The sequence below is a fragment of the Symphalangus syndactylus genome, chromosome 4 (genome assembly GCF_028878055.3).
Source record: "Symphalangus syndactylus isolate Jambi chromosome 4, NHGRI_mSymSyn1-v2.1_pri, whole genome shotgun sequence".
NCBI classification, from domain to species: Eukaryota; Metazoa; Chordata; class Mammalia; order Primates; family Hylobatidae; genus Symphalangus; species Symphalangus syndactylus.
This window is the reverse complement of record NC_072426.2, coordinates 44,886,948-44,914,339: the sequence shown is the minus strand read 5'-3', so window position 1 is coordinate 44,914,339 and position 27,392 is coordinate 44,886,948. Positions and strand designations below refer to the sequence as shown.

General features: G+C 47.6%; 1 protein-coding gene across 11 annotated transcripts in view; it reads left to right on the top strand.

Moving 5' to 3' along the window:
- Positions 1-27,392, top strand: part of LRRC20 (leucine rich repeat containing 20) — an 85,042-nt gene that overhangs the window by 20,535 nt on the left and 37,115 nt on the right. For 8 of the 11 annotated variants that reach the window (XM_063637217.1, XM_055274580.2, XM_063637219.1 and 5 more), the window contains one exon: positions 17,507-17,656. The exons of 1 other annotated variant lie outside the window; for it this stretch is intronic. In XM_063637217.1, the coding sequence (XP_063493287.1) occupies positions 17,507-17,656 (150 nt within the window). Of the gene's footprint in view, positions 1-9,339; positions 9,402-17,506; positions 17,657-27,392 lie in introns of those variants that run through there. 2 more of the 11 variants (XM_063637222.1, XM_063637220.1) reach the window with 2 other exon arrangements.

Sequence of the window (27,392 nt, the reverse complement as noted above, 5' to 3'; positions counted from 1 at the left end):
TGAGTTAAAGGCAGCAGCAGATCCAGGTTTCTGGACTTTCTCTGTAGGGCGATGTTCTGAAGAAGAAGTCAAACTCCACCCTTTGCCTACTTAGTGTGTGGCTTTGAGCAAGTTCTTAACTTCTCTGGGCTTTTGTTTCCTTATCTGCACAAAGGGACTGATTGATGCTTTCCTTGCAGGAAGACCTCAGGGCCTGCCCAAGCCTCTCCAAGGTCTGTCTTGGCCACATGGCCTCCTCCACTCGGACCAGCTGTGGTCCCTTTAGAGCCATTGGTGGCTACACTGTTAGTGTCATCCTGGCTGCTGTTTCTATTCCCTTTTGTATGTATATGTTTGTGATGAGTCATCAGTTAAATCAAAATAATTTAATGTCTCAAATTGTTGACTGTGTGTCATTTGATTGTCTTCTGTGTGGGGTTTACTTTTGATTTTAATTGAATATGGGCTTCTTTTCTCCTTACTGGCTTGCCAGGAAGGAGATTTTTTTTTTTTTTGGAAAGTCCCAAAGCCCATGATAGCACATGCAGTTGTCTCCTTGTCCAGGGATTGTGAGAATAAGTGCAATCCAGGGGTCATTTCTCTCCTCCAGGGATGACAGAGCTGAAGCACATCTTTGTCAGATTCTCAAATAAAAATAATATTTTTGCATCCTCATAGCAGCATCTCTTACTTAGTGAGCACAAACTACTGCCAGGCGCTGTGCTAAGAGCCTTGCAGACATTTTATTTCATGCTCAGAACCACCTGTTTGTTGGATCCTGTTGTCCTCATTTCTTTTTGAGGTATATTCAAATACTGTAACATTTACATTTTAAAATATACAGTGCAGTATTTATTTGTATATTCACAAGATTGTATAACCATCACTGCTGTCTAATTCTAAGCCATTTTCATCACTCAAAAAAGAAACCCCATACCATGAGGAGTCCTTTCCCATTTCCTGATCTCTGCCCAGCCCCAGGCCATTACCAGTCTACTTTCTGTCTCTATAGATTGCCTCTTCTGGACATTTTGTGTACATGGAATCAATGCAACATTTGTCCTTTTGTGACTGGCTTCCTTCACATAGCAAAATGTTTTCAAGGTTCATTCATGTTGTAGCCCATGTCAGGATTTCATTCCTTTTTATGGCTGAATAATAGTACATTGAATGGATATACGACATGTCCTTTATCTATTCATCAGCTGATGGACATTTGGATTGTCTCCACTTTTAGGCTATTGTGAAAATGCTGCTGTGAACATTTATATACAGGTGTTTTTGTTTTGTTTTGTTTTGTTTTGTTTTGCTTTGTTTTTTGTTTTGTTTTGTTTTGTTTTGAGATGGAGTCTCACTCTGTCACCCAGGCTGGAGTGCAGTGGTGCGATCTTGGCTCACTGCAACCTCCACCTCCTGGGTTCAAGCGATTCTTCTGCCTCAGCCTCCCGAGTAGCTGGGACTACAGGCACCTGCCACCACACCCTGCTAATTTTTGTATTTTTAGTAGAGACGGGGTTTCACCATATTGGCCAGGCTGGTCTTGAACTCCTAACCTCATGATCTGCGCGCCTTGGCCTCCCAAAGTGCTGGGATTACAGGTGTGAGCTACTCTGCCCAGCACTACATGCAGGTTTTAAAACTTTATTTATTTATTTTTATTTTTTTGAGACAAAGTCTCAAAAGGTCTGGCTCTGTTACCCAGGCTGGGGTGCAGTGGCATGATCTTGGCTCACTGTAACCTCTGCCTCCCAAGCTCAAGCGGTCCTCCCACCTTAGCCTCCCAAGTAGCTAGCTGGCACTACAGGCATGCACTACCACACCCAGCTGCTTTTTGTATTTTTTATAGAACCAGGGTTTTACCGTGTTGCTCAGGATGGTCTTGAACTCTTGAACTCAAGTGATCCTCCCTCCTTGGCCTCCCAAAGTGCTTGGGTTAAGGGCATGAGCCACCATGCCCAGATTGCATACAGGTTTTTGAAAGAGTTCTTGTCCTCACTTTACTGAAGAGGAAACTGAGATTGGGGTTAAGTAACTTGCCTGAGGTCCCACAGCAAGAAAGAGTTGGCCCAAGAAAGGACTCAATTTGGATTCTGAGAAGATGTTGCTCTCTAGGTCTCTTGTGTGGTTAGAAGTTATTCTGACTGTTTGAGTATGACAGCCACTGGCTGGAGGGCCACATGCTCAGCTTTCTTCTCTGAGGCCAACTCTCTGTAGCACATTATTTCCTAGAGAGGCTGGGGCTTCTGCAGCAGGACCTGAGAAGGCACCTCCCAGATGCAGGATTTGTGTGTGCGGCGTTTGTCAGAGGGGTGTCCGCACAGCTCTCTGAGCGTGCGGCTGCTCTCCCCAGCAGCTCCCGTGAGCTTTGCCCTGGCGGGACTTTAGCTCTGTTCCCCATGTCCCCATCAACACCCGTCTCCACTGATCCAGGTTTTTGGGCGTTTGAGGGAAAGCATATCCCAAGGGTCACTGCATGTTGGGGATGTTCCTTTCTTTAAACTGAAGATATTTGTAAGAAGTCATTAAGCGCTTGTATAACTCTTGCACAATATGCAAGTCCATGAAATAGGAAGTGAAAGAAAAAAATCCCCCTAAACCCACTGGCACATTCAAGTTGAGTGGTTTCCCCACATCTCAGAAGACGCCCCTTCCTGAAGTGCCTTTCTGCCCTTCTCTCCCCGACAACCCTCCCGGGCCCAGTAGCTGTGTGTGCTATTGCGGTGGGACTTTCTGGATGTATGTGGTCCTCGGTGAGCTCTTCCTCCCGTGCCCTTTTCTCTATAAGGGGCATGAGACAGGAAACAGGCTCAGAAACATTGCTCTAGAGATCAGGAGTTAAACACCCGCAAAGACCTGAAAGTGGTTGTTCCTGGGGGAGGGGATTTGTCAAGAGGGAGCAAGTCTGGCTGCTTTTTGTCTTAAGCCTTTTAGAGCTAGCCAGCTCTGTAAGCACTAAAACAAACAGCTTTGTTAAAGTGATGCCTAATTGTGCCCAGTGATGCACGGCGCGATCCCTTGATGAGCAGTTGTTTTGCTGGCTGTCTGCATCCTGTGTGTCCCTACTTTGGAAATTGAGTGACATTGCAGAGACTGGCAGCTCAAGTCATGGGGGGCTCCTCTTTGACAGAGGGCTGCCTGAAGAGCCTTTGTTTAGTAGAATCATGGAGTCAGAGGATGTCTGGCCTGATTGAGACCCTAAATCATCTAGTCCAAACCCTCATTTTACAGATGAGGGGACAAGGCCCAGGAAGAAGTAGTGTCTCTGAGCCCCCCTGGCTGATAGTGGAGGGGCTGGGATGAGAATTTGGCCTCCTGAGTTACAGCCCAGGGTGGCCTCGCCACCTAGGGTCATGTGTGCCTCTGAGTACCAGAAGCATGAACAAAGCAAGAGAAGAGAGTGAAGACACTCTGTCTCTGCGGCTCTGTCCTGAAATAGTCTGCTCAGAGGGGAAGCAGGAGGCACCCAGGGCACAAAAAATTTCCATGAGTGTGTAAACCTCATGCCCTTAGGCAGGCAGGAGCAGCCAGCACTCAGTTACTGTCATTACCACCCCATTATCATCATCAATACGGGAAGCAGCTACAGCAGGAGGAGGCCTGGCCCCTCTAGGCCAGTGATGCTTCAGCTAAAACACAGATGCCTGCGCCCTAACTCCAGAGTTTCTGATTCTGTGGGACTAGGGTGGTGCCTGAGAATGTGCCTTTCTAACAAGTTCTGGGGTGATGCTGTTGCTGTGGGTGATGCTGATGCCCTTGGAGAACCACTGCACTGGACTAGCGCTTGCTACTTAGTGTGGTCCTTGGACCTGCTGGGTGGAAATGCAGACTCTTAGGCCCCACCCAGACATGTGGCATCAGAATCTGCACATTGGCAGTGTCCCCAGGTGTCACACTTTAGTTGGAGAGGTGATGGTATGGTGCAGAGTTCACCTGGCTGCACGTTAGAGTCACCCAGGGAGCTTTTACCCTCCCTTCCATTCCCAAGAACCAGCCCCCACTAATTAAATCAGACTCTCTGGGAGAGAGACTTAGGCATCAAGAGTCTATAGAGCTCCCAAGGTGGCTCCTGGTTGTGGCCAAATCCTAGAATCCACAGTGGCAGCTGCAAGGGGCATTGGAGATGATCAGTTGCAATTTACCAAGATTTGAAAACTAAGGGCATAAGGACCCAAGGTCCCACAGACAGTAAGTGACAAATCCAGGCTGTTGATACCCTGATGACTCTTTCACCAGCTCTTTCAACTCTAAGTCCCCTTTTATATAGTTCCATGGGAACTGCAATATACCAGTGTTCCCTGGGAACCCATTGTAAATCATGGAAGATCTATCTGCTCATTGGAAACCCACCATCTCCCAAGCTGTTTCAGTATGGCAGGCTGTCCTGAATGCAGGTTACATATTCTAGGGAGGCAGTGTATCATGGTGGTTAGGAGCAAACCTTTAAGCTCAGCAGCTTACTAACCAAGTAAGCTCTGCGGCTTACTAACCAAGACTCCTGGCTCTGTGTCTTGATTCCTTCTCTGTACAACAGGAGTAGTAATAATAGTGCCCGTCTCATGGATCATCTGAGGTCAGGAGTTCGAGACTAGCCTGGCCAACATGGTGAGATCCCGTCTCTACTAAAAATACAAAAATTAGTTGGGCGTGGTGGTGCATGCCTGTAGTCCCAGCTACTCATGAGGCTGAGGCAGGAGACTCGCTTGAACCCAGGAGGTGGAGGTTGCAGTGAGCCGAGATTACACCACTGCACTCCAGCCTGGGTGACAGAGTAAGACTCTGTCTCAAAAAAATAAAAAATACAAAATAGTGCATGTCTCATGGGCATGTTGTGGGGGTTAACTGAGTTAATGCATGACAATGCTGAGATCACTAATTGCAAGCAGCAGGCACTTTGTAAATGTTTTTTATTATTTCATTAACTGGTTGACCTTGAATAAGTCATATGACTTAGAACAATTTGTTTGACTTCTCCATGACTCAGTTTCCTTAACTGTTAACCAGGGGTAAGCATAGTAGTGACCTATTTATAGGGTGATTGTGAGGAATGGAGGGAATAAAAGGTCTGAAGCCCCAGCACAGCTTCTGGCACACACCTGGTGTCAATCAGTGGTGGCTGCAGTTATGTGTTAGAGACTCAACACCTGTGCAGGAGGAGGTTCTGGCCGGGCCAGAGTCTGAGCTAGGTTGGTCCTGCTCCTCTCACGGGAGCAGCCAGAACCATGAGGATTGAAGTTTCTGGGGATGTTTTTGCCTGGAAAAAAGTTTATAGTGTTCTGTGGTTGCCAGCAGCTGGGGATGGGAAAATAGGGGGTTAACAAGTAAAGAGTTTCCGTTTCGCAAGATGCAAAAGTCCTGGAGATTGGTTGATTGCACAACAATATAAATATACTTAAAGCTACTGAACTGTACATTTAAAAATGGTTAAGATGGCACATTTTAAAAAATACTTAATTTTTAAAGGGGAGTGTTAGGTTCACAAGGTTCACAGCAAAATTAAGAGTCAAGAATAGAGATTTTCCAATATACTCCCCACTGCCCACAAACAGGCATTGCCTTCTCCATGATTAACATCCCCCACCAGGGGGATATATTTACTACAATTGGTGAACCTACATTGGTTCATCATTGTTACCCAAAGTCCATGGTTCACATTAGGGTTCACTCCTGGTGTTGCATGGCCTTAGGCTCGGATTAATGTATAATGACGTGTGTCTGCCACACGTCACTTTCACCGCCTGAGAATCCTCTGTGCTCTGCCTGCTAATCCCTTGCCACTGATAAAATGCTACATTTTTTTTAGCAGTTTTTAAAAGGAGAATTTATTTGAAAAGTTTCACTTAGCACAGTATACCTAAAAGGAAGTCACACTACAGTGAAAGATTTAAATCAAGGCCTCAGAATTTCATACAAACACCAAGACCAAAATTCTAAAGTATTGGTATTGCGTTTCAAATTTTTCCCATTAACTTAAAAAAAAAAAAGCTTAAACGTACATGCCTTACAGGTTATTAAGTGAAACTAGAATTAACAAACATGCCAGAATGTTTCTAGACACAGCTCCTACCTTGAGTTTTACCAAAAAAAAAGCATGTCTTTCCACATGCATCCAGTGTTCAATGTAATGTGGCAAAGGGCAACATTTAACATAATTCAAATTCTTTCACCTAAAGACGCTTACTAAGTACATCCTATAATATAACTAACTTGAGAAAAGCTGGAACTTGCTTAACAGTTGTAGTTTACTCTGCTTCACTGTTACATCCTAGATGAGTATTGTATTAAAAAATATTGCGCCTTAAGTCTTCATAAAAATCCTGATTTCCACTAGAGAGTAAGCATAAATCACAAGCTTGTATTGCAGAAACTGTAAAGTTGACCAAGAGTCAGTGATTAGGATCGATCAATTACATTTCCCTCCACCACTCACACTGGACGTGTTAGACATCCCTCCCATTCCTCATGCCCATAGATGCACGGCTTCCACGACTCTAGTTGCTGCTATTCATTGTTCCTTGGCTACTTATGCAATGTTTGATTGAAAATCACGGGAGTTTTCCTGTAAAACTTGGTCATATCGCTCGCTAAATTTTTATGTTATGTGTATTTTACAATAATTAAAAAGAAAATGTTTATAATGTCCTTTGTCATCATTTATGTGAAGGATTGCCATGCAGAAGAGAGGGCATCAGGACTGGTGAGTGGTGAAGGGTGGCAGTTATTAATACAGTTCGTGAAAGAACTCTCTAACAGTTAAACTCATTCTATGGAAGGAGGAGTGAGTCCCCCCATCACCAGTGTTCAAAGAGAACTCTGTGACCTCAGACGGAGACATGAAGAAATTTCAAGCCTCAGATTGGAGGCTGTGTTACTCAGTGTTTCACAAGTTTGCCTATTGATAAGAATCACCTGGGGATATTGTTAAAAACAAATTTCATGGCACCATCCCAGATTCACTGAAAGGTAGAATATCTGGGGGAGGATGAAAGGACCAGCCTCTTGAGATGATTCTCTCTCTCTTTTTTTTTTTTTTTTCTTTTTAAGACAGGCTCTCACTCTGTCACCTAGGCTGGAGTGCCATGGCATGATCTCGGCTCACTGCAGCCCTGACTTCCTAGGCTCAAGCAATCCTCCCACCTCAGCCTCCTGAGTAGCTGGGACTACAGGTGTGCACCACCATGACTGGCTAATTTTTTATTTTTCTAGAGACAGGGTCTCACTATGTTGCCCAGGCTGGTCTCAAACTCCTTGGTTCAAGCAATCCTCCTGCCTCAGTCTCCCAAAGTGCTAGGATTACTGGCGTGAGCCACTGTGCCCAGCCTTCAGTTGATTCTAACTCGGAAGTTTGGCAAACATGGGCCAAATGACCCCCAGGCTCCTAACCCTGAGATTCCATGAAGAAAGCTTCTCAGTGGGAGTGGGTCACACTGGCTACAGAGTTCCTCCAGTAGCCTTAGGAGCCTTACTTCTTGGCTAGGTCACAAGCCCATGTGTCTACTGGCCTGAGTCCCTGACGCCCTCGCCTCTGGGCCCTGTGACTTGGTTGGCAGGGAAGTCCCTCTCCATTTCCCACTCTTGGGCCCTGTCACCAGGCCCACTTCTCAGCAGGGGCTGGAGGGGTCAAAGTTCTATATTTCTAAGCCACCATGCAAGCTCGATCAGGCGCTCCTGGATTCCAGCTGAGTGTTCTCTCTTCTTGGATTTTGCTCCTTCTGCCCTGGTTCTGCCCACTGGTTACCTTTCATCAAGCATTCATTAGAATTAACGAGATAAGCTTTAATAAAGGACCCAAGCAATTTGAATAAAAGTCTTCTTTATTAACGCAAAAACTGTTCTAATTAGCAGTTTGGGGACATGCAGTTTGGTCTTCTTGCAATAATAATTATAATTAGGAGGATTATCGCAGCTTGTGTTTATTGTACTGCTACTACCTCCCCCAAGGATCTTTCTGTTCCCTGCTGCAGCCCAGGTGTCAGCGGCTGGGGCTGCTAGGGAAAGTCTAGCTGCTGTCTACATGGTGCTGGAGGAGCCTGGCACTGCCCCTTACCTACCACGCCATTCCTGACCCCTGTCGGGGTCTGTGACCGCCAAAATGATGCTAATCATTTAGCACTAAATGATTCCAATGCCAGGAGCCTTCCCCTCTGAGCATTCATGCAGCATGGGCGAGGTTCTGAGAAATTGTAGAAGAAGGCAGAGCTCAAGGAGGGAGTCCCAGAGGGGTGACAGTCCTTTGCTCATGCTGTGGCTCACTCCTGGGTTCCCTTCCCTCTCTCCTTTTTATCTGTAGAACTCTCATCCATCCACCTGAATCTAGGGTGACCCTAAACATCCCAATCTGCCCATGACTGAGGAGGGATTCCCAAGGATGCAAGACCTTCAATGCTAAAATTAGGAAAGTCCTGCTTAAACTACCCTACTGGTCACCCTACTTGAATCTTTGGTTTTGAATCTTTGCATTCAGATTTTTTGATCCCATCACTGTACCACAATGACCATGGACAATTTACCTATCAACACGTGCCTCATTCTCCTGCTGTGAGGGTAACTCAGGTTGTTCAAGGAATTAAATGAGTTAATATAGAAAAAGTGCCTAGAACTGTGTCTGGCACATAGCAAATACGCAGTGCTGTTAGCTGTGTTTATTTATTTTATTTATTTATTTATTGAGACGGAGTCTTGCTCTGTTGCCCAGGCTGGAGTGCAGTGGCACGATCTCTGCTCACTGCAACCTCTGCCTCCTTGGTTCAAGCAATTCTCCTGCCTCAGCCTCCTGAGTAGCTGGGATTACAGGCATGCACCACCACGATCGGCTACTTTTTGTATTTTTAGTAGAGACAGGGTTTTACCATGTTGGCCAAGCTGGTCTCGAACTCCTGACCTCAGGTGATCCACCTGCCTCAGCCTCCCAAAGTGCTGGGATTACAGGCATGAGCCACCGCACCCAGCCCTGTGTTTATTAACTTGAATGGGACCTTTGAGATCACCAGCTCGGCCTCTATCTGGTTTAGGAATTCTCTCTGTGGGGACACTGCCTGACCATGCTGCTTGATGCGATCCTCAACGTCCTCACCCAGGAGCCTTTTCTTTATGCCTTGGTGAACTATATACTGTCTGTGCTGAGGACCCATAGAGAATAAGACCTTCTCGATGACATCCCACAGCTCCTTGAGGACCACTCTCTCCTGTCTGCAGCCTGGATCTTCTCTTCCCTGGGTGGGGCCCCCCTTCCCTAGTGGGACCTGGCCCCCAGTCACATCTTGGCTGTGTTCTCTGGCAGCAGTGCTGTCTGTTCCTATAAACTCAGGGACGAACATTGAACTTGGGGCTCATGGGGCTTTTTCCTTCTGCAAACAGGTAGAATGGATATAGATGGTGCCCAACCTCCGAATTAGACCTGCAGAGGAATTTCCGGAGAACAGAAGGTGACTGGCTTGTGCAGAAGGCTGTTGGCCCCTTTCCCCAGAGGCATTGAGGGCTCTGAACTTGAAGGACCTACAGGAGTTTGTAGACAAGACCTCGGTTTCCCATGGGGGTGTTCAGCATATACTCCCTTTCTCTGGCCTGGCCTAGAGGCAAGCACCTAGGCATGTTTTTGACTCAAGGGGGCAGTAGAGTGGAGTTGTTGGGACCCCTGGCTTCCTGATCCACCTAACCTGGGATCCAAATCTCCCCGTCCTCACTTCCAGCTGTATGACCTGGGGCAAGTCACTTTATTACAGTTTCCTGTGTGCAGAGGGGATAGTTTGTACTTACATTGCACATGTGAAATAGTAAGTGGTGTTGTTTATGGTTGTTATTATTCCCATCCCCCATGTGTGGCATACAGTATATTGCTCCTTGTGTACAGATGGGAACATGACTGTGTAAGGATGATATTTGCTTCTGGATCTCCATTTTCTTGTTCCGAGACCATGGAGAATTGTTCTGGAGATCATGAACCTCTCCTCCCAGCAGGGGTGAGAGTCCATGTGCTGTGTTAGTGGCTGGTGATGGGGCTGGGATGAGGGGTGTTTGCATCACATCCCAGCAGAGCCCTTCTGTGGAACTCCTGGATTGCCTTTGCCGTCAGTGGCAGCCAGGCTGTTCTGGGTAGGAGCTTGGTGGTGCACCCCTCTCACGCATCCTGGCCTCTGGTGCGTACTGTAGGGGTCACATAATGGAGGAAACAGATGGAATCCCTGGGAGCACAAAAAAGTCATAGGTAAGTCACAGGATACCATGCAGATCAGTACCTGGCACACAGGAGGGCCTCAATAGCTATTTGTGGAGAGTGAAAGAAAGAAACAGGTGTCGGAGGTGACATTCCAGGCCCTCAGCATCCTCTAGTGTGGTCTTGCGACATGTCAGTTGGCCAGATGAAGCCGCAGTGGGCTTGTATGTTGCTTGTTTTTGTGTGTGTGTGTCTTTTGGGTTTTTTTTGTTTTTGTTTTTTTGAGATGGAGTCTCGCTCTGTCGCCCAGGCTGGAGTACAGTGGTGTGATCTCGGCTCACCTCCTGGACTCAAGCAATTCTCCCACCTCAGCCCCCCATGTAGCTGGGATTACAGGACGTGCCACCACACCCAGCGAATTTTTGTATTTTTAGTAGAGATGGGGTTTCACCATGTTGGCTAGGCTGGTCTCGAACTCCTGACCTCAAGTTATTTGCCCGCCTCGGCCTCCCAAAGTGCTGGGAATTACACGCGTGAGCCACTGTGCTTGGCATTTGTATGTTGCCTAAATCAGAGACTGGAAGGGAGGGTGGTGTGAGGTTGGGATGGTGTGTAGATGGCCCAGGTGGTCGGAATGGGACTGTGGGCTGGACATTTCTGGGCTGATCTACTCCAGGAAGACAGGCTGCTTTGAGTACCCTTGGAAATAACTTGCATGGCTTTATGGCTTCTTCCTCCGTTGTAAGCACTTTCTCTCCCCACTGTGGGGAGTGGTGGTGCCTGAAAGCTCCTATTCACAGCTCTGCCCCAGCCCAATGCAGAGTTCCTGTGTTTCTTGGATCGGCTTTTCCCTATTTCCCTCACTGATGAAGAGCTGGCTGCCCTCAATTTATCTGTGAATTTGCCAGGTTATTTTTTCCAATAAAAGTTAACTTTAGCACTTAGGGAACATGAGGCAGGTGAATCACTTGAGGCCAGGAGTTCAAGACCAGCCTGGGCAGCATGGTGAAACACTGTCTCTACTAAAAATACAAAAATTAGCAGGGCATGGTGACATGCACCTGTAGTCCCAGCTACTTGGGAGGCTGAGGTGGGAGAATCACTTGAACTCGGGAGGTGAAGGTTGCAATAAGCCGAGATTGCGCCACTGCCCTCCAGCCTGGGTGACAGAGCGAGATCCTGTCTCAGAAAAATAGCTAATTTTATGATACATTAATTTTTTATTTTAAAAGTAAAGTATCACTGTATACAGATACTTGGCAAATGGTTTTATATAAATATAGAATGGTATTTTACTTACTTTGTATAAAGTAAACAACCATGAAGACTATAATTTAGTAACAAATTGCTCAAATCCTTTGAAATAACCACTGTTAGCATTCTGGCTATTTTTCTTTCTATTGTCTTTCCCAGGCATGTATCCTTTTATACCTAGTTGGAATTACAATGTGCATATGGTTTTTATGTCCTGCTTCAGAAAAAAACCCTATGCTCTGTAACATGAATGATTCAACAAGAGAAACAATCAACACAGCTGGGTCGATAATACTATTTAAAGAGCTCTACCAACATTTGGGAGAAAAAAATGCCAGAGCTCCAAGTAGAAAAAGAGTGAGACATGAATAGGATTTTCCATAGGGGAAACAAATGGTTAATTAATATTTATTTTATTTTATTAGAGATAGGATCTTGCTCTGTTGCCCAGCCTGAGTGCAGTGATGCAATCATAGCTTACTGCAGCCTTGAGCTGGGCTGAAGTGATCCTCCCACCTCATCCTCCCGAGTAGCTGGGACTACACACAGGCATCACCATGTCAAGCAAATTTATTTAATTAATTTATTTTTTTGAGACAGAGTCTCTCTGTCATTCTGTCGCCCAGGCTGGAGTGCAGTGGTACAATCTTGGCCTCCTGGGTTCAGGCAGTTCTTCTGCCTCAGCCTTCTGAGTAGCTGGGATTACAAGCACCTGTCACCACACCTGGCTAAATTTTGTATTTTTAGTAGAGATGGGGTTTCATCATGTTGGCCAGGCTGGTCTCAAACTCAAGTGATCTCCCTGCCTCGGCCCCTCAGAGTGATGGGATTATAGCGTGAGCCACCATACCTGGCCGTATTTTATTTTTTGTAGAGACGGGTCTTGCTGTGTTGCCCAGGTTGGTTGTGAACTGGCCTCAAGTGATCCTCCAACCTTGGGGATTACGGTTGTGAGCCACCATGCCTAGCTGAAAAACAGTTAATTAACCATGAAAGATAATCAGTCTCATTACTGAAAATATTGCAAATTAAAGCAGGATACCATTTCCCTCGATCAACTTAGCAAGGCTTTCTTTTCTTTTTAATGATTTTATTATTTGTTGGATAGGTTACATGTAAATTGGCATAAATATTCTGGAAAGCAATTTGGAAACACATCAGGAGCTATATATTTGTTTACTAATTATGTTTTTTCCTTTGTAAATATCTTACGTCCTTTCCTTCTCAAGTGGTCTTAATTTTTTCTTTATTCAATTATATTGAGTAGTTTCAGTAATAAAGATGACTCTGTATGCATCCTATTTACAGATCCCTGTTGCTTGCTTTATTCTTTTTAAGCTTCTAAGTGTTTTATATTTTTTTAATGCGGTTAGTTTTGTTGATCTGTTCCTTTGTGATTCTGTTATGCTCCTAGATTTGGGAAGTCATCCTCACTTAAGAGGTTGTATAAATGTTCAATTATGTTTACTTTTTAAAATTTGGTTTAAAAAATATTTAAAGTGTAACTCTATCTAGGATGTATTTGGATTCTTAGATTGAGTCTTTCTCAAAATTGTGAAGGGGTTATTCTGACATCAGTTGATTAATCCTTCCCTCTCCAGTTTATTTTGAAGCCTTCTTTAGCATTTATTATGATATTATTTCTGTATTTTCTGAACTATATAATTTCTATGATCTATTTTCCATTTTGCCCTCTGTTTTAATTATTTTAGGCTTATAATATTGGTTATAACCTCATCTTTTTTAGAGGGTCTTACTTATAGATTTCCCTAGATGAACTTTAAAACCATCTAGTTAACTTAAACAAAAACCTTGTGAGGATTTGGGTAGTAGTTATATTCAACAATATATAAATTAATTTCTTTAAAAAACCAGTCTTTCAATATTTTGACTTGTCATCAATGGACATGTTATATCTTCACATACAAAACTGTTTTTAAAAATGTCTTTGTGGGCCAGGTGCCGTGGCTCATGACTATAATCCTAGCACTTTGGGAGGCCTAGGTGGGCAGATCACTTGAGCTCAGGAATTCAAGACTAGCCTGAGTAACATGGCAAAACTCTATCTCTACAAAAAATACAAAAATTAGCCGGGTTTGATGGCATGTGCCTGTAGTCCCAGCTACCCGGGAAGCTGAGGTGGGAGGATCGTTTAAGCCCAGGAGTTCGAGGCTGCAGTGAGCCGAGATCTTGCCACTGCACTCCAGCCTGGGTGACAGAGCGAGACCCTGTCTCAATAAACAAAACAAAACAAAAACAAATATCTTTGTGAACTTTTCTACTTTTTTTTATATTGGTCATATACATTTTTCATTATGCTCATTTCTCTATATTTTATATTGTTGTTAGGAATAGTATCTTTAAAAACTGTATTTTCTTGCTGGTGCATAGGAATATCATTGCCTTTCGCATTCTTATTTGATTAGCCGCTTTGCTGAGACCATTTTAATTTATGTTGTTTGTCAGATGACTGTTTTGGGTTTCTGAGGTTATACAGTCATTTCATATGCACTTAAGAATCATTTTGTCTGTTTTCAATGTCTGTGCTTTCTATTTAATTGGCCAGACCTGACTTGACTTTTCTTTTCTTTTCTTTTTTTTCCTTTTCTTTTCTTTTTTCAGACAAGGTCTCACTGTCACTCAGGCTGGAGTGCAGTGGAGTGCAGAGGCTCACTGCAGCCTTGACCTCCTGGGTTCAAGCGATCTTCCCACTTCAACCCCCAAGTATCTGCGACTACAGGCACATACCACCATGCCCAGCTAGTTTTAAAATTTTTTTTGTAGAGACAGGGTCTCACTATGTTGCCCAGGCTGGTCTCAAACTCCTGGGCTCAAGCAATCCTTCCACTTTGGTCTCCCAATGTACTGGGCTTACAGACATGAGCCACCATGCCCGACCTGGCAAGAACTTTCATGATGCTATTTAGGGATACTGGTGATGAAAGCCATCCTTATTTTGCTCTTTGTTTTAAAGGGAAAGCTTCTTCCATTACTTTGATGTTGCTCCTGGGATGTATGATGAGATCTGTCTACTCCTACCCAAAGGGACTGGTGTAATTCACAACAACTCCAACAAAACTTCTTTTCAGCCCTTAATATATCTGTCACAAAGCACTAGAGGGCTTGTTGTTTGGAACCATTACTCTTTTTAGAATCCCCAACTTGCCCCAAACTCTGAGCCCACAGTGCCTGTTTGCTTCCAGCTCAGCCCTTGCTCTCCCTCTTCTGAAAGCCTGACTTTTGGGAACTTGTTCCTCCCTGGCAGGATTTAGCAGTCTCTCCTGCCAACCCCGCCTGCTGATAGAAGAGCTGGTGCTTGACATTGGACAGCCGCAGGGCTGGGTTACCAAGTGCAGCCCTGGACCAGAGAAGGCATTAACAACACCCCTTATAGGCTGCCTGGCAGAGGAGCCCTGTGGACCCTCAGTCATCTGGACTTTTGCCCTTTTCCCACCTGTCCCTTTTTTCCCCCCAAACCACATCTGTGAGGTCAACTGGAACCCCTGCCTTGCCCATGAGTCTGCTGGACTTCTGGTACTATGTTCTGGGGGTCTTCCCAGTCCACTGGGAAAATAGCACAAAAAGGGGTCAATACAACACAGGGTGAAGAGGTCTTGTTTGCATTATATGAGGCTCAGCTCCTGGAACAACTAACTGCTTAGGACAGTCAGAGAAAGCTTCATGGAGGAGGTGACATTTGAGCTGGGTCTTGGAAATTCTGTGAGGCAGATGAGGGAGAAAGGCTTCAACTGTGATTATTTCCATTATTTTGTATTATTGTTGCTGTTAGGAATAGAATCTTTTAAAACCATATTTTATTGCTGGCATATAGAAATATTGAGTTTCACATGTTTATTTTGGAGCAATCTTCAAAGGCTTAGAAGCCTGGGAGAGCCTGGCCTCTTTGGGGAAAAGATGAGAGTTTTCTGAGAGATAAATGGGGTGGTGCTGTCAGGGTCGATGAGTGCTGCTGGGGTTTGAGGTTGGGGGCTGACTGGACCCCAGCAAAAGGGGTGAACCAGAAGACTTCTGGAAGAGATGAGATGGAAGCTGGCCTGGAAGCATAGAGATGCTTTAGATCGAGTGGCAAGAGAAGGTAAAGTGGAAGGGGAGGACTGCTACAATATTTGTAGCATTCCTGCTAAGTATCTTCTAGGCGCTTTGTTAGTCATTATTTTACTACATTTAATTTTTCCCAATAGCTCTGCTAGGCAGCTGATGGTACCTTCATTCTATGGATGAGAAAACTGAGGCTCAGGGAACTTGAGTGACACCTTGATGAACTGGACAGACTAATTTCTGAACCCCTATGCTTTTAGTGTCTGTCTGCTGCTGTTCATATATATAATAATATATACAATTATATATGTATATATATATCAGCTTTATTGATATGTAATTCACATGCCATACAATTCATCCACTTAAAGTGTACAATTCAGTGGTTTTACTATGTTCAGATTGAGCAGTTATCACCACAATCCAATCTTAGAACTTTTTTTTTTTTTTTTTGAGATAGTCTCACTCTGTTGCCCAGGTTGGAGTGCAGTGGTGTGATCTCGGCTCACTGCAGCCTTTGCCTCCCAGGTTCAAGCGATTCTCATGACTCAGCCTCCCGAGTAGTTGGGATTGCAGGCATGTGCCACCATGCCCCGCTATTTTTTTTTTTTTTTTTTGTATTTTTAGTAGAGATAGGGTTTCTCTATATTGGCCAGGCTGGTCTCGAACTCCCGGCCTCAAGTGATCTGGCCACCTCAGCCTCCCAAAGTGCTGGGATTACAGGCATGAGCCACCGCGCCCAGCCCAATCGTAGAACATTTTTATTACCCCTACAAAGAACACTCCCTCCCCCCATCCCCTGCAGCCTTGGCTAATCTACTTTCCATCTGCATGCATTTGCCTATTCTTGACATTTCATATAATGAAACTGTACAATATGCAGGCCTTTGTAACTGGCTTCTTTTGCCTGGCATAACATTTTCAGGGTTCAGCCATGCTATAGCTGCTATAACATACATTGGTACTTCATTTCTTTTAAAAAAATTTTTTTTGGTGGGGAGACAGAGTCTTGCTCTGTTGCCCAGGCTGGTTTGCAGTGGTATGATCTGGGCCCATGGCAACTTCCACCTCCCAGGCCCAAGTGATTCTCGTGCCCTCAGCCTTGTGAGTAGCTGGGATTACAGGTGCATACCACCATGCCCGGCTAATTTTTTTGTTTTTAGTAGAGATAGGATTTCACCATGTTGGCCAGGCTGGTCTCAAACTCCTGGCTTCAAGCCATCCACCCGCCTTGGCCTCCCAAAGTGCTGGGATTACAGGCATGAGCCACCGCGCCTGGCCACTTCATTTCTTTTTATTGCTGGATGATATTCCCTTTCATGCAGAGACCACATTTTGCTGATCCAGTCCCCAGTTGGTGGACATTTGGGTTGTTTCCACTCTCCGGCTTTCGGGCTATTATGAATAATGCTGCCATGAACATCCACGTGTAATGTGTTTTTGCATGGACGTATGTTTTTGTCTCTTGAGTATATACCTAGGAGTGGAGTGACTGGGTCATATGGTAACTTTGTGCTCTGTGTTTAACCATTTGAGGAACTGCTTGACTGTTCCGCACAGCGGCTTCCCAGCTGCTGCTTATACAAGGCTTGCCTTCCGTGTGTCAGGACTAGGAAGAAGATCAAACCATAAAGTCTGTGTGAATTGCCTGTTTTCAAAGAAGTAGACTATTGTAAAGCACTCTTTAGACTGTACCTGTACTGTCGAGTCTTTGATGATTCTAAAGGGACTTGTGGATTCTGCAGGATCTCAATGGCACTGCTATGAATGCCAGTCATCTTTGTGCCAGCAGACACGATTCTGGCTAGTAGGCTGTGGTAACAGAGATGGTGCTAACATAAATCCTCAGGTTCAGGGTGCAAGGGAGAGACAGGTGTGAGTTAATGCCTATGAGGAGGGCTCCTGGAAGAGGGAGGGCAGGGTCTGAAGCCTGGTCCTGGGGAGACAGGTGGGAGGGCAAGGAGGCTGGAAGGGGGCATGGAGGTGGGGTCTATGTGAGTCTGGGACAAGTTCTTGGGCAGCTGTGGCTGATAACTCTGGTTTGTCTTTGTTCTTTGGCTGCAGACCTGGCCGAGTGCAAGCTGGTCTCCTTTCCCATTGGCATCTACAAGGTCCTGCGGAATGTCTCCGGCCAGATCCACCTCATCACCCTGGCTAACAACGAGCTTAAGTCCCTCACCAGCAAGTTCATGACCACGTTCAGTCAGCTCCGAGGTAGGCCCTAGTCAGTTCCAGCCAGGAGGGCATGGCCAGCCCTCATCCTTCAGGCTCTGACCCTGTCTGGGGAGTGCCACCAAAGCTGGTCCCTGGTCAGCGACACCCATGAAGTCATTCCCATGGGTAGACTTTGAAAATGGACCTGTGTTCTCCCTGCAGCTTGGAACTCTCCAGGTCACTTCTGCCTCTAGCTGGCTGTGAAGCAGATTGAACAAGGGTCAAGGGTGTGGTTCCGGGAGTGATTCTCTTGTTCTGAATAGACCAGCAGGGTGTTTGAGTCCTGAGGCCCTGGGAGTTGTTATTTCCCAGTAGTCTTAAATGAGCCCCCTTCTCACCTTCCAATCTAGTGTTCTCCTGTGTTGCTCTCTCAGTTCAGGAGTGACAGATGCCAGGGATGTTGGCATTTTCTTTTCTTTTCTTTTTTTTTTTGAGACGGAGTCTTGCTGTGTCGCCCAGGCTGGAGTGCAGTGGTGTGATCTTGGCTCACTGCAGCCTCCACCTCCCAGGTTCAAGCAATTCTCCTGCCTCAGCCTCCCAAGTAGCTGGGATTACAGGTGTGTGCCACCACACCTGGGTCATTTTAATATTTTTAGTAGAGGTGGGGTTTTACCATGTTGGCCAAGCTGGTCTCAAACTCCTGACCTCAGGTAATCTGCCCGTCTCGGTCTCCCAAAGTGCTGGGATTACAGGTATGAGCCACCACGCCTGGCCGATGTTGGCATTTTCTCTGCTAGGCATATTCAGAGCACGTGGATGTAGGTACTTGGCATCAAGGTGGCAGGAGTCCAGCAGGTGGGCCTCGTAGATGCTCTAGAAATGGTTCCTCTGGATGGACAAGCAGTGTGGTCTGACTGCTGTAGTGCCTGCCCTCTTCTCCAGAGAGCAGTCTCTCCATCCTTCTATGAGAGGTCACTGCTGCTCAGTGACCCATGTGGCAGAGCTGTGGCGTGGGCGCCTGTTGTATGTTTGTGAAAGAGTGGAGTGGGAGAATTGCGGAGGGCACAGGAAGCCTGGGGGGCGGATTCTGCTTCATCTCAGACTCACATGGACCCCAACTCCATGCCCCCTTCCAGCCTCCTTGCCCTCCCACCTGTCTCCCCTGGAGACCAGGCTTCAGAGCCTGCCCTCTGTCTTCCAGGAGCCTTCCTCACAGGCATTAACTCACACCTGTCCCTCCCTTGCACCCTGAACTTAAGGATTTGTAGTAGCACTATCTCTGTTGCCACAGCCTGCTAGCCAGAATTGTGTCTGCCGGTACAATGACAACCGGCATTCATAGCAGTGTCCTTGAGACTTTGCAGAATCCACAAGTCCCTTTGGAATCATCAAAGACTCAACAGCGAAGATGCAGTTTAAAGAGTGCTTCACAATAGTCTACTTCTTTGAAAACAGGCAATTCACACAGACTTGCTTCCTAGTCCTGTCACACTGAAGGCAAGCCTTGTACAAGCAGCAGCTGGGAAGCCGCTGTGTAGAAAGGTTAAGCAGTTCCTCAAATGGTTAAACACAGAGCACAGAGTTACCATATGACCCAGTCACTCCCCTCCTACGTATATACCCAAGAGATGTAAAAACATACATCCACGTTGCCAGGTGCAGTGGCTCATGCCTGTAATCCCAGCACTTTGGGAGGCTGAGGCAGGTGGATCCCCTGAGGTCAGGAGTTCGAGATCAGCCTGACCAACATGGCGAAACTCTGTCTCTACTAAAAATACAAAAATTAGCTGGGTGTGGTGGCGGACACCTGTAATCCCAACTACTTGGGAGGCTGAGGCAAGAGAATCGCTTGAACCTGGAAGGTGGAGGTTGCAGTGAGCTGCGATCGTGCCATTGCACTCCAGCCTGGGTGACAGAGCAAGACTCTGTCTCGAAAAAATAAAACAAACATTGCACTCCAGCCTGGGTGACAGAGCAAGACTCTGTCTCAAAAAAACAAAACAAACAAACAAAAACCAAAAAAGCAAAACCATACATCCAAGCAAAAACACATTACACGTGGATGTTCATGGCAGCATTGTTCATAACAGCCTGAAACCTAGAAAGTGGAAACAACACAAATGTCTATCAACTGGGAAATGGATCCACAGAATGTGGTCTTCCCATGGAAGGGAATATCATCCAGGATCTAGGAATGCTGTACGTGATAGGGATATGAAAAGGGTCTAAGAATCCTGTTTAGAGAAAGAAATACATGAAATGCTGATGATGCATGAGGGACCTGAGCAAGCCTATCTCATAGGGCTGACTTCAGGCTGGGCAAGCTTCCTAGAGGAGGTGTGGGCATTGGGCAGGCCAGGAGGGAGAGGGTGCATGAAGTGGCAAACACAGTGCAGGAACAGTGGCTCAGGAGGGAGCTACAGGCAGGACCTGGAAAGGCCACCATGCAAACAGAAGGACAAGGAAGAGGGATTAGTCTACATAGCTGTTTCTGAGTGAAGCTCACAGAGTTTGTTGCATTTGTGCCTGAAAAGCTAAAATTCCTATGACTTGGAGGACAGGGAGAGGCTCCTAGAACAGGATTTCTAGGTCTGGAACTTTCCAGGCCATGGCTGCCTTTCCTGGCCACCTGTGTTAGTCCCAGGGTCCTCTAGTGCTGTACTCAAGCCAATTGGGATTGGATGTTTACTTTCCCGAGGAGGATAGAATGATTGAAAATGGAGGGTGGGGCTGTCTGGGCCCCCAGAAAGGGCACAGTCAGGCCCTTTGGGTAAGAGGAGAGTTCACTTGTGCTTTTCCTTCATTAGACCTTCCCTCGAACACCTGCATCTCCCAGACCTAGGTCCGGAGGCCCAGAAACAAAGGCCAATCCACCAGGGTCTCCCCCTGAGGAGACCAGGGTTGCAGGACACATTGTTCTCACCACCCAGTGCTGTGACACGGATATGGACAAAATGCTGGAAGGGACTGCTGGGAAGAGGAATGAATTCTTCCTGAGAGTGGCATGGGCAGGGCCTGGGTATGGACGCAAGAGCTTTGAAACTGCTTGACATTTGGGGAGAGCCTTGTGGGATGAGTAAGTAGGCCCTCTCCAGAGGGCACGGGGAAAGGTGCCAGAGAAATGCTACTTAGCCCGTGCATCTGTGGGATGCGGAAATGTATTTACGTAGCACCTTCTGGTTAGAAGTCTGTTGAAGTTGCTGTTTGAAATCCTTTTCTGCTGCCAGTGGCTCCTGATTCCCTCACGCTGCCTGGAATCACAAAGTGCCTGCTAATTGAATTCACAGAGGCAGTGGATTGAGGGATGCGGTGGCAGCAGGGAGGGTGGGAGCTGAGCACCCCGTTGGGCTCTCCCCCTACCCTGAGAGATGGCTCTGGGCCTGAGCCTTTGTTGTGGTTTCTCTTTCAAATAGAAAAGCCCTCTTCTTTTATGTGTGAAGAGGAGGCTTAAATAGGCCTGGCTGAGCTCAGCAGGCCTGCTGTGTCCTCCTCTGGGTGCTTGACAGAGGTAGGCTGCCTTGGTGCTGGGGAGAGAACAAGCTGCTTCCTCCCTGCCTGCCACAATGTCTCCTGGGGCTGCCCTGGGGACTCTTCTGCAAGGCCCAAGGCCCTGGCAGGGGTGGGTCATCTCTAGGTGATTCCATCCCCTTGATGTCCTTCATCCATTTTATGGAAGGAAAAAATTAGATATGAGAAAGCCTAGGGCACACATGGAATTGGTCTGATGGCAGGTGGGCCCTGCAGAGAGTGGGTCCCCTTGTCCCGCTGTGGCTCTTCTGTCCCTTCTGCTCCTGTATCCCTGTTTCTCCTCTTCCTCTAGTCTTAGCTCTTTTTAGTGAGTGTGTCCTGGGACTGCCAGGCCAGAGGTGTAGGAGGCACACCTATGACAATAAACGAAGACCACCCAAATGAGAAAAGTAAAGGCTATGTATTCGGAGCTTGCTACAGCGAAGGAGTCAGCCACCATCACTTGTGTGTCGGCAGAGACTCAAAGGCAGGCAGCAGAGTGGTAGAGTGGAAAAAAGGGAAGACTTCAGGTACTCTCTGATTGTTGGCACGGGGGAGTTCTAACTAGAGGCGGAGCATCCTCTGCGATTGACAAGGAGGGCATATTGACTTTCTCTTGTTGGTCCTTAATTGGAAGTGGGGACAAAAATCAGGAAGCTGTTAGTTGTTAACTGAGTCCCAGCCATTTGGGACCAGTTGTTATAGGGATTATTGTTTAGCTTCCTGAGTGATTGCTAGAGATAGCAGTCTGACTTCCTACAAATGTGACGTATGGCAGGCTGGCGTCCTGGCTGGTTACTGTAGATCATGGGTTGGTTTCCTGGGCAGGCTGCTGTGGGTTGTGAGTGGAGTTCTGTTTTTATATTTGGCCTGGTCATTGTCTGTTTGTATATTCAGTCTCTCGCACCCCTGCCCATCAACTCAATCCAGCAGATTCCCACAAGCATTGGGTTTGGTGTGGCTGTGGGGATGCACGGGTGAGTGATAACAGCAGAACCCAAATTCACAGGGTGCTCAGCTCTCCCAGCTCCATGTTGAGCGTTCTCCCTGTATCATGTCATTTAGTCCTGGTAGCACCCGTGTCATTTGGGAATGATAAGAAAACAGAGCTGGACGTGGCCCCGGAGGAGCCCCCCATCTTGCAGGGGAGGCAGGTTTATGAGCAGACACCATGTCATAATGTGAGGGGTGGTGCAGCAGACATTTGTCCACAGTCTGTGGGTGTCCAGGCGGTGGAAGTCAGTTTTGCTTTCAGTGAGTAGGGAATCAGAAAGCCTCCAGAGGAAATGGCTTAAAGTGTGGGTTTGACAGATAAGTAGGAGTTTACCAGGTAAATACGAAGGAGTTTCTAAAGCATCTTTGGGACAGTGAAAGGTGTGTTTGGGAAATAACTAGAAAAATGCTACAAGACTGAGTGTTACAGAATAGAGGGATGGTGTGTTGTTAGGGACTGGCTGGAAGGAGTCATCTGCCTGGGTGGGAATGTTTGGGAAGAGTTCTGGGAGGTTGGGAGGGGATAGGCCCCGTGGAAAAGGCAGAGAGAAGCATCCTAGCAGGGAGAAGCAGTGTGAGGCCAGGCCGGGAAGGTGCGGAATAGGCAGGGCCTTGAAGCCAAGTCATAAGGGAGGTTGCAAGCTCATTCTGCCCTCCAAAGCGATGAGTTCCCTCATCTCAAGAGCCTGGGCATGGGCCAGGGCAGCAGGAGGTGGCTGCTGGGGCTGCTGCAGGGCAGGGGGGCGGCTTTGGTTGGTCGGCAGCAGCTGCGGGTGGGCGCAGGCGGAAAGGGAGGTGGGTTGCTCCAGTCAGCTGGCCTGGGGCCTCCATGGAGACTTGCTGACCCCAAGACCCCGCATCTGGAGGCAACACAGCCTGGCGGAACTGGGCCCCAGAGGGCTTGTGAGTAGTTGGGGAGCATCCAGCAATGTGGAGTTGAGACGTTCCTTGGGGCTCGCGGTTCGTTTTCTCTGATTTTTCAGCAGCACCAGCCTTCTTTCCTCTTTCTCTTTCCCCGGGTGTGTGTTCTTTATACCGTCCCTGACAGGGAGATGCCAGCCAGCCATAAACTCCGAGAGGAAGTGTGGTTTCCTCCTCAGAGCTAGGCCCTCCCAGGGGTGACCGCAGAGATGTGCCCAGGGCGAGCCCACAGGGTGCATGACACCTTGGGGGAGCCTATCTGCAGAGGGCTCCTGGCTGCTCACTGGGCTGCCTCTTACCCTCGCCACAGGGCTCCTCCAGGCAGCAGCTCCTGGTGCCTGCGAGAGAAAATGGGGCAATTTTCCTCATTATCTCAGCAATTAGGACAGGCGGGAGGGAGGCACCAGGCTTTATCTTTACCTCTGGCAACCACCTTGGTGCCAGAGGGAGCCACGCCTCAGCCTCCGCTCCTCTCTGCACACCTTGGGGAGTGGTCTTCCTGCTCCAAGGGCCCTACATGCCTGGTGCCTGGGGGTGGGTGTGGGCAGAAGGCATGGAGAAGCTAGTTTAAAGCAACTGAGTTCATGCTAACAGGCCAGGGTGGTGAGGACGGGGTGGGTCCCTCTGTTCCTCAGGCTATGCCATCAAAGCTGCTGCTGTCCACGCGTGGTCAGGAGTCTTAGGCGGTATTTGGGGGTGGGAAGGGGATGTGCCAGTGAACAGTGTATGTCAGGGCCCCACAGGACTTATTATTTTCTGGAGTTCTGGGAAGGGAGGAGAAGGGGGTATCCCCTGGGCACATTACATTTCCAAACCCGGGGAGCAAGGGAACCGTCCTCAGGCTGTTGGGGTGGTAGGGTCACAATGCGCTGTTCCTCCCCAACTTCCTACTTCACTTCAGCCCGCTGGATTTACTTTTTCTAATAGCTGATGTTACTTAGTGGACAAAAGAGAAAAGAAGAGGGGGCTCAGGAATGTGCAGGGAGAGCCGGGCAGACATGGAAGCTTTATGCGGTCGATGGGATGCTGAGGTTTGGTTGTAGCCTGGGATCAGGCAGATCTACTCTGTCAGAAACACTTTTTTTTTTTTTTTTAAGATGGAGTCTCGCTGTGTCACCCAGGTTGGAGTGCAGTGGCACTATCTCTGCTCACTGCCACCTCCATCTCCCCAGTTCAAGCGATTCTTCTGCCTCAGCCTCCCGAGTAGCTGGAATTACAGGGACCTGCCACCATGCCCAGCTACTTTTTGTATTTTTAGTAGAGACGGGGTTTAACCATGTTGGTCAGGCTGGTCTCAAACTCCTAGCCTCAGATGATCCACCCGTCTTGTCCTCCCAAAGTGTTGGGATAATAGGCCTGAGCCACAGCACCCGGCCAGAAATACATTTTCTGATTCCTTCAGTGCAGCCCACCACTGGAATAGTGGAGTCTGGGAGAGTCCATCTCCCCTGAGTTATGCACAAGGGGCAGACCCCAATTGCGGATGATCAAGAGTTCCTACCTGGTACCAAGGCAGTGACAAGGTTGTGGCCTTCTGCATCAGTTTTTGCCATCAGTCCTCAAGGGTGCCCCACCCCTGGAGCTACCTGGATGACCTCAGTGAAGCAAAGGCCAAACTGTTTGTGACCCCTGCATGGCTGCTTCTGGGCAGTGGGTCAGCCCTTCCGAGCAGTGTTAAGGAACCCAAGCATCATGGGCTTCAGCATCCTTAGTAGAATCCCAGAGATGGGATCACTGAGGTCAGAGGGCATTTTGAGGCTCTACTACATATAGCAGAAGAACCGCCTAGCAGAGACCAACCAACCTACAGAGCCAGAAAAAATCAGTTAAATTCCCTGTGAAGGGGAGTTGGGGCAGCCTGGAGATGTATTGCTGCTGCACCAGCAGGAGAGCATCGCTTCCATCCTGTGTCTTAACTACCCCTAGAAACCAGCAGACCTCAACAGCCCGCTTGCACCCCCAGCCCAGAACTCTGTACAGTGTGTTGGGGGAGGAGGGCACACCTGGAACACCAGGACCGTGTGGCTCTGAGCCTCTGGTACCTCTGTCCTCCAGAGCCCAAGCTAACACTTCTTGCAACCCTGTAAGGCAGAAGACTTTGCAGTTTCCCTTCACTTCCCTCTTCCAGGCTTTAAGTGCAGCTCTCCTTTGCTCCCAGCTCTGCGACTCAGATGTTTCCATACCTGCCTCTGCCCTTCTTACCTCTTCCTGAGCACCTCTCTTGTTGCTGTTTATGTCTCTGCCACACCTGCAGAGCTCTAAGGCTTCATTTGAAAAACATATCCTGTTTACTTATTTATTTTTGATTAGGCACTAGATGCACACAATGTGATATTTTGAGGATTGAAAGGCTAGTAGGGAAAAATAAGTCTGCTTTTCTACTCCTGTCCCTGGACATCCAAGGCCATGTCAAGAGACAACCACCATTACCAGTACTAGACATATTCCATGCCTATGTAAATATAAATATACTTCATAATAGTAGCATTTATAATATACCACCATGGGTAGGTACGGTTGTAAGCAAACAGAGCATAAGTAACAAGTAACTTGCCCAAGGTCACGCAGCAAGAAAAAAGAGCTACCTTAGTCTTTTCTTTTGAAACAGGTCTCCCTCTGTCACCCAGGCTGAAGTGCAGTGGTGCAATCTCAGCTCACTGCAACCTCTGCTTCCTGGGCTCAAATGATCTTCCCACCTTAGCCTCCCAACTATCTGGGACTACGGCACACACCATCACACCCAGCTAATTTTTTGTATTGTTTGTAGAGACAGGGTCTTGCCATGTTGCCCAGGCTAGTCTTGAACTCCTAGACTCAAGTGATCTGCCTGTCTCAGGCTCCCAAAGTGTTGGGATTACACGCATGAGCCACCACACCTGGCCTGCCTTAGTCTTTTTACGAAGGCAGAATGTTTAGTACTTCATTTTAGTCTGTTCCAGACCTTGTTAAAAGTGCTTTTTCTCCCCTTCTCCTTGTCCACCCCCAAGGAGTGAGTGTGGCATCTGGAAATGCCCTCTGGCCCCTGTGGGCAGCAGCTGTCTCTGTGTGAAGCCTCCTCAGCACTGAGCATGGGCTGGTGGAAGGACACTGCCCACCTGACCATCTGACTCTGCCCTGCAGGGGAGTCCGTGCAGTGCAGTCAGGGACTGTGATTGCTCATTGACGCAGGGTCAGAGCTGAGGTGCTGATTGAGCTTTGGTGAGCAGGTATTTTTGGAGCTGGCACATTTCTTCGAGCATGGGTTGTATAATTACTGCAGGCCAGCCTTGTCTGTCCCCTAATGGAATCAGCAAGCTTCTCTCTCAGCTGGGGTTAATCTAAGTCCTCTGAGTCAGCCTTGGCAATTGTCCAAGGTAAGGATGGTACAGGAAGTACTAAGAGGAACTTGGGGAAGAAGAGGTCCATTTAACAGACACCGGAAACCACAGTTCAGTAGGTTTAATCAATAAGGAAATGTCATGATGGGGGCTGTTCTCAGGCTGGGTGCAACCTTGGAAGTGGAATGGAGTGGGGTCTTTTTCCAGAGCCCCGGTGCATCCTGGGAGCCCTGGTTGTTCCACTCTGAACCCTGGCCTGAGTGCAGGAAGAATCTTTGGAACCCCTAATGCAGTTTTCTGGGACCAGAAGATCTCAACCCTCTCTGTCCAGAAGAGGGGGCAGTGAGACCTTGGGCAGATAGCCTGGGTGCTGTGACTCCAGAGGTGAGAAGCAAAGCCAGACGTGGCTGTGGCTGTGTTAGGCTGGAAGCCCAGCACACTGGCCGATCCCGTGGCTGGGGCTTTGGCCACACTTTTGTTCTTCCTCTGAACTGGCAACAATAGAGAAAACCTTAAGTGCCTGGTTTGGGGCCATATAAGAGATAAAAAGAAAGCCAAGGCATCAGCAGCCTTGCTGGCCCCAGTTGGCCTTTGTGGGCCTCAGTTTCCCTATCTGAGAAATGGGGAAACGTCTACTCCATAGTGATTTTGTGAGGTTGGAGATAATGCATTTAAGGTGCCCTGTGTAGGGTTTGGTGCATGCAAGATGCTTGATGAATGATGCTTCTGATACGGTGATGGTGAAGACACTGGGGTGCTTAGTTGTAGACAAGAGAGGTCTCTGGCCAAGTAGTCAGGATGATGGTTCAGTCATAGGAATCTGTCTCTCCACAAGGAATTTCAGTGAGAACAGAACTAGAGAGATCCCCAAGTCCACGTCTTCACGGATGGGGACCCTGAAGTTCAGAAGGGAGAAGTGGCTTTTCTGACCTGCCTCCAGGAAGATGTAGGGTTAGACCTCAGTTCATGGTCCCCGGGTCCCCGGTCAGGCTCCTTGCCATGGAAGCAGGTGATGTGGTCACCTGCTTCTCAGCTAATGCTAAGAGGCTGTTTTAACT